This window comes from Balaenoptera ricei, chromosome 10 (assembly GCF_028023285.1).
Source record: "Balaenoptera ricei isolate mBalRic1 chromosome 10, mBalRic1.hap2, whole genome shotgun sequence".
NCBI lineage: Eukaryota > Metazoa > Chordata > Mammalia > Artiodactyla > Balaenopteridae > Balaenoptera > Balaenoptera ricei.
Genome location: NC_082648.1, coordinates 85122266 through 85135865, shown reverse-complemented (window position 1 = coordinate 85135865; position 13600 = coordinate 85122266). Strand labels below are relative to the sequence as shown.

At 34.3% G+C, this 13600-nt stretch overlaps 1 protein-coding gene across 1 annotated transcript in view; it reads left to right on the top strand.

Moving 5' to 3' along the window:
* The window catches only part of BLTP3B (bridge-like lipid transfer protein family member 3B), a 95760-nt gene that overhangs the window by 42637 nt on the left and 39523 nt on the right, over positions 1–13600 (top strand). Inside the window, 5 exon segments of the mRNA XM_059936740.1 lie at positions 1778–1967; positions 2828–2968; positions 4851–5021; positions 9332–9512; positions 13291–13374. Coding sequence (XP_059792723.1) covers positions 1778–1967; positions 2828–2968; positions 4851–5021; positions 9332–9512; positions 13291–13374 — 767 coding nt within the window.

Below are 13600 nucleotides of genomic sequence, written 5' to 3'. Positions count from 1 at the left end.
CAGAAGGAGATAAACATCTATGTGAAGATTAACCAAACTCAGAAGAGACTCATTTGTAAACTGAAATTTAGTTTATAATGGATGACATAAACCAGAAACATGTAGACATTAGTCAGTGAGTCAGCCTTCACCCTTCTGATGGTAAATCGTCCAATACAATTGTAGCACTTTTTAATGTGCATAGATTAGAGTAGATGGATTTGGATATTCCAAAGGGTATTCTCAGATAATATTAATAGAAATATTCTTCCAACTCCAGGAATATTTCTGTCTAAGTGACCAGTATTTGTCCTTAGGATCACAGCAACTCCTCCCTAGGATGCTGATGAGCTCTTCCTCTTCAGTTCTCAATCTTCTAAACCCCAGGTAGACAACCACCTTTTTTTATAACAAAATTACCTCAGTCAAGCCAAGGACTGTATAAATTACTACACATATACCATTTCACTTAAGGACCACAGCAACCTTTTGAAGTAGGTATGATTTTCATTTTACAAATGATGAAACGGAGGCTCAGAGACTTCCAATAGTATTAATAATAATATACTGCTATTTATAATACTATAAATAACAGTTATATCTTTTTCAGTATCATGAGTCCAGAGATGGGCGATGTGGTTCATACGCATTATTTCATGCAATCTACATGTAACCTACAAAGTATATCCTGATTTAAAAGATAAGTCATCTAAATTTTAGAAAAGATGAGTAATTTTATTTATTCATTAAGATAGTAAATCAAGAAGCATAGCATAGGTATAGAGGAGCAATGTGCATGATCATTAAAAATGATGGCCTCACTTTTATGCATGTTGGCTTTGAAATGTGTGAGAGGCAGCCAGGTAGAGCTATCTGGTGGACATTTGAATTTTACCATCTGAAGTTACAGCAAGAGATCTGGATAGTGATATAGATTTAGGAATAATGGTCATAATTGAAGTAAGGTGCCAATTTGGCAAACTTTCACCACCCCCCTGTCAAAATATACTGATAGTCTATATTCAGGTCATACTGTACTTATCATTCTTGAAATGTGACCTTTACTTTATTATTCTCCATGTCTTTGCTCATGCTTTTCCCTATTCTAAGATTTCCCTTCCTTTTCATCCCTCCTTGAGGAAAGTTCATCTTTCTTTCCTGGATATATTTCTCATTAACTATGAACAGTTTCTTCCTCTACCAAGTGTACTGATGATTCCTTTTTAAAAACACTTAATTACAGACTGCCTCATGTTTCAGTTGCTAGGATATGTGTTTTTTTTCCTACCCAGGTAACTTGCAAACCCTGTAATGCCACAACTCTACTTTGGTTTTCTTTATGTCCTAGCATCGTTCCCATCGTAGATGCTCAATATTTGCTGAATTGAATTAGAGAATGTGAACTTTTTCTGACCTTATTTCTAAATTATGAGATTCCACTTGGCCTCTGCAACCTTCTTTGTGTTAAGAATTTAGCCCTCTTACTTACTTCATTGATGCCAGTGTGTGCACTAATGCTTTTTGAGAATAGGCAACTTTGGAAGGTGATTATAATAATTTAGAGAGTAACTTCCAATTTTAAAAACCTTTTATCATTTTGAGAAGAACATTTTTTTTTGTAACTTACATGTAACCAGACTAGATTATTGTTTTAACCAAAATGTGTTTTGTTAAACAAAAATGAACACTATTATGGCAGTTTGTGTACTTGTGTGAGAATATTAACAAAACCTTTTCACTTCTAATGATTTTATTTTGGTTTTAGTGCATTATATTTTGTTCTGCTTTGTTTTCCCAGTGAATACGGCTTTGCTGAAAAAGTAGTTGAGGGAATTACTGTTTCTGTAAATTCCATTGTCATCCGCATTGGAGCAAAAGCCTTCAATGCATCCTTTGAACTTTCCCAGCTACGGATCTATAGTGTAAATGCGAACTGGGAACATGGAGATTTAAGATTTGCTCGTATTCAAGATCCACAGAGAGGAGAGGTAAAGATTTTTTCCTTTTCTCTCTTTGTTTAAAAAATGTTTTAGTCATTGATTAATACAAAAGTATATTTACAATGGTGTGTTAGTTTCCGCTTTATAACAAAGTAAATCAGCTATACATATACATATATCCCCATATCTCCTCCCTCTTGGGTCTCCCTCCCACCCTCCCTATCCCACCCCTCTAGGTGGTCACAAAGCACCAAGCTGATCTCCCTGTGCTATGCGGCTGCCCAGTAGCTATCGGTTTTACATTTGGTAGTGTATATATGTCCATGCCACTCTCTCCAATAAAGATGTTAAAAAAAAAATTTTTTTTAATAAATAAATTTTAAAAAAGTATATTTAAAATAATTACTTTTATGGTTGCCTATATTCACATACTACTAGATTTACTTTTGCCCTTTATACTTTTCTCTGTACTACTTTTAATTATTTAATTATATAATGTGCATATTTTATTGTTTTTACTGTAATTTTTCAACTTACAGAGTTAATGAGTCCTATTTTAACTTCTTAGCTTCTCAGAATTGAATTTTAAATTTACATAACTAAAATATGTTTTTTAAATTCTTCTTGGTTACATAATTCAAATGTTCTTTGTGCTTTATATTAAAATTAAATTACTTAGAATAAAACTGTTAACAGCTTTACAGATGATGAATATAATTATGAAGATGTGTTACTGAATTTGGAATTCTACAATTAAAAAAAATTAAAGCATAGTGGATAGATCTAGAATGTCATATGAAAATTAGTGAAGAGTACATTTTTATAATAACTTTTTTTTTGTTTTTACAAATCTACATTTTTCTTATTCTATTTTGTGTAAGTGAAGCTAATCTCTATATTCTCTTTAGGTTTTGACCTTTAAGGAAATAAATTGGCAGATGATTCGAATAGAGGCAGATGCTACCCAAAGCTCACATCTTGAAATTATGTGTGCTCCTGTTCGATTAATAACCAACCAATCAAAAATCAGAGTCACACTTAAAAGAAGAGTAAGTCAACAGGGTTACCTTTTTGATTTATGTGATAACTATTAGAATTGATGGGAAATTTAAAATTATTTTTTAGCTGAAATATTGGCATATTAAAACAGTGCAAAATAAAAGGAAATATAGTGCCTCAAGCAATATTTGAAGAAATCTAGTGTAATGATAACATTTTTTCAGGTTTCTAAGTTTAATATTTAGATTTTTTTTTTAATGTGACTTTATGTGGAAATAGGGTCTTTTTAAAAAAATTATTTATTTAATTTATTTATTTTTGGCTGCGTTGGGTCTTCGTTGCTGCACGTGGGCTTTCTCCAGTTGCCGCGAGTGGGACGCTACTCTTCGTTGTGGTGCGCGGGCTTCTCATTGCGGTGGTTTCTCTTGTTGCAGAGCATGGGCTCTAGGCGCACAGGCTTCAGTAGTTGTGGCACAAGGGCTTAGTTGCTCCATGGCATGTGGGATCTTCCCAGACCAGGGCTCGAACCCATGTCCCCTACATTGGCAGGCAGATTCTTAACCACTGTGCCACCAGGGAAGCCCGCAGATTTTTATTTTTGATAAATTGAATAGATTTCTCAGTTACCAAATATTTATTGAACATTAACTGTTTTATAATTTTATTTCTCCTTATTGAATCTTGCTCAGGAGTGGGTAAACGGTAAAGTCTTCACTATTAGTAACCAAAACGACTAGTTTTAGAAGGTTAAGGTATGACTGGTAATTTAGATAAATAAGGAAGATAGCTACTTAAGGATGTCAGTATTTGAGAGTCCACTGTGGATTGTGATGAAATTTAATGAGGGGGAGTAATGACTTTTTTAAAAACTTGGCTCAGTTAAAATCTCAGCAATATGTTTTCTAGTACTAGACACAAATCACTGTACTAAATTAAATTGAAAAGAATTTTTCAGAGTATGACACTTAATACAGATATTCTAAAATGTGAAATGTGGTTAAAATAGCATTTCAGTTTTTAATTAAATTTTTTTTTAAGATTTATTTATTTATTATTTATTTATTTCTGGCTGCATCGGGTCTTAGTTGAGGCATGTGGGATCTTTCGTTGCGGCGCACAGGCTTCTCTCTAGTTGTGACATGCGGGTTTTCTCTTCTCTAGTTGTGGCGCGCAGGCTCCAGGGTGCGTGGGCTCTGTATTTGTGGCCCGTGAGTTCCAGAGCACGTGGGCTCTGTAGTTTGTGGCACGTGGGCTCTAGTTGAGACGTGCGAGCCCGGTAGCTGTGGTGCGTGGGCTTAGTTGCCCCACGCATGTAGGATCTTAGTTCCCCGCCCAGGGATCGAACCAGCATCCCCTTCATTGTAAGGCAGATTCTTTACCACTGGACCACCAGGGAAGTCCCTTTAATTAATTTTAATGCCCCTTTTTCTACTAGAATTGCAGTTGACCCTTGAACAACACAGGTTTGAACTGCATGGGTCCACTTATATGTGGATATTTTTCAATAGTAAATACTACAGTACTACATGGTCTGAGGTTGGTTGAATCTGTGGATGTGGAGGAACCTTGGATACAGAGGGCGGACTATAAGTTATATGCATTAACCCCCGTATTGTTCAAGGGTCAACTGGGGTTGAATTAACATAGGTAATTACATGATTTATTAGCTATAAATGAAAAATTAAATTATATAAATACTTGTACCTATATAACTTGTTCCTGTTAAAGTACAGGAATCTGTCAGTCTTTTTTACCGCTGTATCTCCTATGCTAGGAGGTATTCCTTCCATATTATAGGAACTCAATAAATATTTGGTGAATAAGGAAGGATCCATATTTAAACCATTGAAAAATTTTAAATTTTTAAAAGATACAAGTGCATTATAAGTTTAATTACTTGGCTTAATTTTATGAATCATTTTTTCCTGACAGTTAAAGGACTGCAATGTCATTGCAACAAAGTTAGTTCTAATGCTGGATGACTTATTATGGGTTTTAACGGATTCCCAGTTGAAGGCTATGGTACAATATGCAAAATCTCTTAGTGAAGCAATAGAAAAATCAACAGAACAAAGGAAGAGTATGGCTCCTGAACCTACACAGGTATGCTATCATATGTTAATAGGAAAAACACTTCACTTTACATGTAAATGGTTTAAAAATCAGAATGGTTGGTTGTTTTCTTTATGCAAAATACTTTATAATACTTTGAGTCCAGGAATCTTCTTATATATCTTACTATATTAGTTTTACCTACATGGTATCTATATGAAAGCATATATTAAATGTATTTCTATCTATATAGTGCTTACCTTGTTTGGAGGTCTGTGCTTGGCATCAGAGTTACTGATAACATAAAAGTATTTTAATGTTATAAATACTTCTTTTCAGGAAGTTAAAAAAATACAATTTAAAAATTACTAAAGTAAGTGCAAAAGGAAAAAACCTGGGTAATTATAGTCAAGGGAAAGAATGTAAGGATTAATATTAAAATAGGAAACTAAAGCCCTAGGGAATTGCTGAAGTTGAACACAAAACTGTTAGAATTGTCTGATGGCTGGGACGAAAATGGGGGAAGCTATTTATTGATCACTTTCTTAAAATCAGACGCAGTACTAGTTTTTTCTTAAAAGAGAAAGGTTTTCTAATCTTTCCTAGTAGTAAATTCTGAGACTTTGACATGAAGATTTTTGTAGAAGGGACATTGAAAATCCCAAAGTGTAGCGTCTTTTGATAATTTTATAAGTACGATTGACTTTTTATATCTATCCAATAAAGACTTAAAGGGTATTGTGAAATCATACTTCTATGAATTATTTCATTAGAAACAGAGTAATTACATCTTAGATATATAGCTTGTTGGTGATCTGGCTGGTGCATGGGCTTTCCTGTGACTATCAAATTGACATTGTTTACTGCCTGTCTGCTTTGTCATAAGGTGCAGGGCTACATGCTGTGGATGTAAAAATAAATATTGTCTGATCCTGCCCTCAAGGATCTCAGTGTAATAGGGAATCAAATATAAAACAAATCATTGCAGTTCAACGTAAATGCTAGAGTGCAGAATTAAAAATGGGGATGAGGAGATTAGAGAAGCACAGAGAAGTTTTAATCAACTGCTTGGGGAGTTTGGAAAGGTTTCACGAAGAGGATAATGAAATTAAGTCTTAAAAACGAGTAGAAGTTTCCAGGTGAGGGAAAGGGTATTTTGGATGAGGAAATAGAATCTGCCAAAGTATGATGGTGTTAAAGAGCCCGGTATTTTCTGATAAAGATAAGGGGTTTGGTGTTCCTAGAGCATTATTTCTGAGAGTGAGGTACACATGCCTTGTGAATATATGACAACTTTCCAAGTTTTAAAGAAATTGTTTCACATCTTCCATTTTGATTTGTACTCTTTCTTAAATTTGGGCTACGTGAGAATGTTCTGTATTAAGATGTCAGACTGGTTCTCCCTTTCCATAATTACTCGTATCCTAGTATCCTACTTTACAAATGAAAGGCGTTCTTACTCATCCTCTTTCTTACTCTGATGGATTTGTTGGGGGTGGGGGGTGGGGAAGGGAGGGTTTTAACTCAAAAACTTCTGGAAAATAAGACAGGCAATTTGAAATATTGCTGTCCATGTTGGAAGTGAATGACCCATGACAGACTAACAAATTAGGTGATTCCCACTTCTTTGCTTTCAACACAGTTGAAGGAAGTTTAATAAATGTCAGCTGCTAGACTATTAAAAATTTTTTGCAATAGATCACTTTGTGAATCCTGGCATGTAACTTGAAAGAGTTCAAAGAATTGTGTCACATTGCTAAAACAAAATTCATTTCATTCTAATCTACTTATTTATGTGAACAAAGTTTCCCAGAGCTTTAAATGATAAAAACAAACAGAGAATTGATGGTGAACCCTGTATCATTCTACCAATAATTAATATTTATCCAATAAGATGTCTTCATAATTCTTCAAGGGAACCTAATTTTAAAAGTTTGATGAACAGAATACTGGACCATAGCGTAGAATAGAGTTTTCCTAGGCAGGTAGCCTGAGCTTAAGCAGAAGTAAGTGGCAACTAGACATGATGAGCATTATATGTTTACTTTTCCTATAGGCATGCAGAAGCCAGTGGAAGTTTTTAAATAGGAAACAAAAGTCAAGTATGACATAGTGGTATTATAGAGGGTAGACTGAAGAGTAGGAAGATTGTGATTCTAGGGGAGGGGTGGACTTGGACCTCTGGTAATGGTTTGAAAGAAGAAAAAACAAGCCAAATTGGGGAGAGATATCTGAGTCTTTCACCAGTTGAGGATAAAGAAGACAGAAGAGTTGAGAACTTTTCAAATAATTGGTAATTCCATTAGCCAATAGAGTAAATGCAGAAGGAAGCAGGTTTGATTAGGGGAGGTAAGGCTGAGAAAAGGTAATAATGAGTTCCATTTTGGAGTGGGAAAAATAATTAAAGAAGTACAGGAGATAATATTTTACAATATTACCATCATAGACATAAACACTAGTCTGTTAAGGCTTGCAGTAAGGATTTATGTAGCTTAGGATGTCATTAACAGAGATGGTAATTGAAATTAAAGACCAATAGACAATGTGTTGATGTTACTGTAGCTCTTACTTGTGCAATATGTGGATATGTTTATATAAAATAGAATGTAGATTAGGAAGCTAGATAAAGATACAGATTAGGAAACTAGAAACAAGGACAAAATTCTGTAATCCTACCACCATAACAAAACCAGTGTTAGCATTTTGGGGTATTTCCTTACAGATTTTTTGCCTAAGCATCTGCATTTTTCCCTAGTTTTAGTAAGGATGTCGTAGCAAATGGCTATAGTTTTCTTCCATGTCATTAGTATTTGTAATTAGTATTTTTTGTCACACCATAATATTTTATAGTAGATGTACTTAACCATTCACATTACTTTGGAGTTTCTTTCTTGGGTAGTAGTTGTCACGTCACTACTTTAGTTATCATACAGAATGTCCTGATCACTTGAGGTACCAAGAGAGTGCATTAGAGAGTGAAGTAGGTGACAGTTTTCCTTTGCTCAACTTTATAACTTGAGAGCTTTACAAACTTGGAAATTAAGAGTTTTTTAAGATTATTCATGAGGCAAAAGAGTTTATTGTGGCCCACTTTTTCCCCCACAAATGGCATCCAAAAACCTAAATTACCTCAGTATGAAGAAAAGTGTTTGTAGGGAGATTAATGCTTATGTTTTTATTTGTATCAGTATTCGTCTTGATGAAAAAGAGGATACATGATTAAAGAAATACAGGAGAGTGTTTTCTTTCAAAACAGTACCATCATAGACATAAATAATAGTCTGTAAGACTTTGAAAGTAGATGGGGGAAAACATAAGAAAAAGTGATTTTTCTGATGGAAATCAGTTTAACAGTTAATTAGTAAAAAAGCTTACTTGAGCCCCTAGAATTTAAGCCTTCACAACTATATTTCATCTTTGCTTTTCTTTAAATACTGTGGGCCCCAATCATTTTCACTGAGAGATTCTCATTTACCAAGTACACTTTGAAATTCTTTTACAGTATGACCATAGTTCTTACTATTAAGAATATGTATATTGTATACAAGCTATATGTATATAGTACTTTAATTTTCTGTAAATAACTATACTTTTAATAAACTGTTCTTAATTAGAAAATTTTAAAATATTTTTAATAAAAAATCTGGTTTTCATTTTGTTAATTGTTACCAGAGTTTCATGTATAGTTCTATGGCTAACATGTACATATCATCTCACAGTATTCTTATGTATGCAGAGTTATTTTAGGCTGTTGGAGGTTCACAGATGTCTTTATACTTCAACAGTATTCTGTTTTTTCTCTTTGGGGAGAAAAGAATGTGAACTCACAATCTGTTATGAATCTTTTCTGCTTTCTGGCTTCTTCAGATATCCAAGTTCAGAGCACATACCACACCTCTTAAGAGGCATGAGAACACGTATAGTACTAAATAATATCACCAATGCTTTTACAAAGTAATGATTTATTTCTACAGGACATACAATAGTGTATATAGCTGTTGTATACAGGGCTCACATTTGTTTTCTTTTTCAATATATAAAACTAATAATATTTAAGTAAGCTGCCTTTAATAGTTAAAAATATATTTTCTAAAACAGGAAGGGCTATAAATATAGCTATTCAAATATTTACTAAAACATATTGGGTTCATATTCAAACTATTTACAGTTCTCCAGTTTTTAGGTTTTAGTTTTATTCCTACATAATTCAGAAAATATTTTAGTAAACTGAGTTACTGATACAAAAGAAAATGTATTTGCTTTTTTTTTTATGACTTTATTACTAAAAATATTTAAGTTTTTTTGAGTGGGGAATGTCAAATATTTAACTTGCAGTGCTAAGGCAGTTTTGAATCTTTTAGAGCTCTACAGTAGCCCCATCTACCCAGCAAGTGAAGACACCACAGACTTCAAATGCTCCTGATCTAAATGATGCAATTGTGAAACTATTCAATGACTTTGATGTTAAAGAAACCTCCCATCATTTAGTGATTTCTCATCTAGATCTACACATATGTGATGATATTCATGCTAAAGAAAAAGGTAATAAATAATAAAAGCTGCTATTTGAAACTATTTTTGGTTTTTCTAGAATTTACTACACATCTGGATTGTTTATTGTATGCAATATGTAGTCTGTACCCTTAAGATAACTAGTCATAATTTTATCATTCATTGAGGTATGTAGATGAAAGGTGTAATTTTAAGCATTGTATATTGGTATAAAATTTTATTTTGCTTTAATAGTTAGTACCTCAGCATAATTAATTGTCAGCTGTCAATGCTAATGGTAAAATTAAATTTTTTTTTTCACGACTGACATCCTTAGAGGTTGATGAAAAATTAGACTTGCCTTGGAATTAACTTTTTCATAATTTTGAAATTGTCTGTAAATTAAATTTTAGTCCACACTCAATTCATAATTATTTGCACATGTATTTTCACTTGATCTTAGCCAAAAGGCCGAAAAGCGATGCACATGTATTTTCAGCATGATGGTTTATCTACATTTTTCTGACCCTATGGGCATATAAACACAACTATGTGGCTGTTTAACATTTCTTGTGTCTCCTTACTCCAGATCCTCCCTAAATTTGGTCAGGAAGCTAAATCCCAGTTAGGAGGGTTTTTTCTTTCCTTTTAGCTTTTGCTTCTCTTATTTTTCCCTATTTAGTAAACACAGGTAATGGGGTTAACAGGGAGCTGCTCTTGGTCACTTGGAAAATCTGTGGTTCCATACTCTAGGTGCTGGGCATTTCTGTTTCTCCTCCAGAGAGTGTCTCTGGCCCATAAGTGTTGGAAGGATTCATCAGGTAGTCCTGCCTCTAGGACAGTGTTTCTCACACCTTGGTGAGCATGAGAATCAAGCTGAGAATCTTTTTTTTTTTTAATTTTTTAAAAAATAATTATTTATTTTTGGCTGTGTTGGGTCTTCGTTTCTGTGCGAGGGCTTTGTCCAGTTGCGGCAAGCGGGGGCCACTCTTCATCGCGGTGCACGGGCCTCTCACTATCGCGGCCTCTCTTGTTGCGGAGCACAGGCTCCAGACGCGCAGGCTCAGTAGCCGTGGCTCACGGGCCCAGCTGCTCTGCGGCATGTGGGATCTTCGCAGACCAGGGCTCGAACCCGTGTCCTCTGCATTGGCAGGCAGATTGTCAACCACTGCGCCACCAGGGAAGCCCGAGAATCTTTTTTAAATGGAGACATCCAACGTGGGGCCTCAGACCTGAATCAGAATCTATGTCTTTGAAAGTTGTTGCTTTGAATTTTTAAAGCTGAGAGAGTGAATATTGAGACCAACCCCTGTAACTTCTATTGCTCCTATACTTAGCAATAGAAGTTACCTTGCCTTTTCAGAAAGGGCAGCCAGATATCAGCTACCAGATAAAAGGGTGGAGCAGAAAAGGTAAGGAAGATTTGGAGTTTGGAGAGAGATTTGCTGTCTTTTGTTTGTCTGCCTTTTGTGTCATTTGGCTTGTAGTTGGCATCTTCTGCTTTAGTGATTTGAAAGGAAAATCAGAAAAAGTTAAAACAAACCAAAATAACAAAATGAGGGGTCAAGGTTAAGTCATCAGCAAAAAAACAGAGAAAAGTGTTTTCTCAGCTCTTTTACGTTCCTCCCTCTATATTCCCTCATAGAATAAGCTAAATGATGTTATTTAAGGAGAAAACCCCTCCACCAAAATAGCTTCCTCATCTTAAAGATCTGTAATCAGTTCTCTGCTATTCTGAAATCCAGAAGGGTCTGAAATGCTTTTTCACAAGTTTGTAAAGAATTCATTTGCTGGCAAAACTTCATCTAAATGAGCACGTTGCTATTTATCATCTTTCTTATACCCACTTAGTGTAAATACTTGAGTTTTGCTGCAGAATTACTATCTTTTGTTACTTAGTGCTGCCTCAGAACCTGCTGGCAGTTTTGTGTTTATATACATACATATATATGTATGTATACACAGATATACGTACATTACTTTAATAAGATCTAAAACAGTTCTGAATTCTGAAACATTTGGCTCCAAGGATTTTAAATAAGGGATTGTAGATCTGTACTAGAAATTCTGCCAGTTGAGATAAATTGCAGTTAACAAATTAATATAGAGAGTGTGTACATAGCTCTATACTAATTTGTATTTGACTTGTCTATGCTGTTTTAATGTTTGATTTTTATGTTGGAGTTAAACTGACTTTTCATCTACTTCGGATTTCTTTTTTACCTTTTTAGTTTTTATTTTTGTTTTTTCTTCTAGTTTTATTGAGATATAATTGACATACAGCACTGTATAAGTTTAAGGCATACAGCATAATGATTTGACTTACATACATCATGAAATGATTATCACAGTAAGTTTAGTGACCATCATCATCTCATATAGATACAAAATTAAAGAAATAAAAAAAAATTTTCCTTGTGATGAGAACTCTTAGGATTTATTCTCTTAACTTTCATGTACAACATACAGCAGTGTTAATTATATTTATCATGTTGTACATTATATTCCTAGTACTTATTTATCTTATAACTGAAAGTTTGTACCTTTTTACTGCCTTCATCGCATTCTCCCTTCCCCCACCCCTTGCCTCTTGTAACCACAAATCTGATCTCTTTTTCTATGAGTTTGTTTGCTTTTGAAGTCTAGTTTACCTACAGTGCTATGTTAGTTCCTATTACACATCATAGTGATTCGTTATTTCTATACATTTCAAAATGATCACCATGATAAGTCTAGTTATGATCTGTCCCCATTCAAAGATACTATGTAATTATTGACTATATTCCCCACACTGTACATTTCATACCCATGACTCATTTATTTCACAACTGGAAGTTTGTACCACTTAATCTCCCTCACCTATTTTTCTTCTTCCCCTATCTCCCTGTCCTCTGGCAATCACCTATTGACAAATACTGTATGATTTCACTTATATGTGGAATCTAAAAAACAAAGTAAATGAACAGACATAACAAAACAGAAACAGAGTTTTAGATACTTCCAATCTTAACATAGCTGTGTGACTTTAGAAAACTTACCTAACCTAGTAGATTCACTTGCTTCTTCAACAAGAGGCAGGATGATATAAGGTAGTGGTTAGGATTTCCTGGTTTCAAAACCAGCTCTACACTAACTGATTGTATGACCTTGGCCTATTTACTTAATTTTCTTATCTAGAAAATAGGCATAATATTAATGGTATCTATTTCATAGGGTTGCCATGAAGAGCAAATGAATAAGTACACTTAAAAAATTTAAAACAATGTTTGGCATATGGTTAGGTCTGTAAATATAAAAGTTCTGCTATTCTTGTATCCTCACCTTTTAGCTTAGTACCTTGCAGGGGATAGGGGCTCAATAAATACTTACTAGATTGAATTGCATTTCTTTCTTTTTTAAAAAAATATTTATTTATTTATTTTTTGTCTGCATTGGGTCTTAGTGTGGCATGCAGGATCTTTCGTTGTGGTGCACAGGCTTCTCTCTAGTTGTGGCGTGCAGGCTCCAGAGCGCATGGGCTCTGTAGTTGTGGCACACAGGCTCTCTAGTTGTGGCATGAGGGCTTAGTTGCCCTGCGACATGTGGGAACCTAGTTCCTGGACCAGGTATCGAACCGGCGTCCCTTGCATTGCAAGGTGGATTCTTAACCACTGGACCACCAGGGAAGTCCCTGGATTGCATTTCTTAAAATCCTTATTGTATTAACCTTGGTAACAGAGAGACAGTTATCACTGCTTGGACTGCAGGTATGGTAAGTGAAATGTTTCTTATATTTGCTTAATACTTCTTTCTCTGTCTCTCTTTCAATTTCATCTTTTTCTTTTCCCAGAGTCAAACAGACGTATTACTGGAGGGGCTATGCAACTGTCTTTTACACAGCTAACTATAGATTATTATCCTTATCACAAAGCAGGTTCGTATAACAATTTCTTTAAAAGATGTAAATCTTGCTTTTAAATTATATAGCCAATTTATTTCATTTTGTTGTTATTTTATTATTTTGTTTTAATTTAATTTTTTAAGGAGAAAAGAGATCAAGGCATTTATTATTTCCCCCCCGGCAGTATCTTACCAAGAAAATATAATTGCCATAGAAAATATTCATGAATCTTATATTGAGGTTTATGTAGATTATTAGT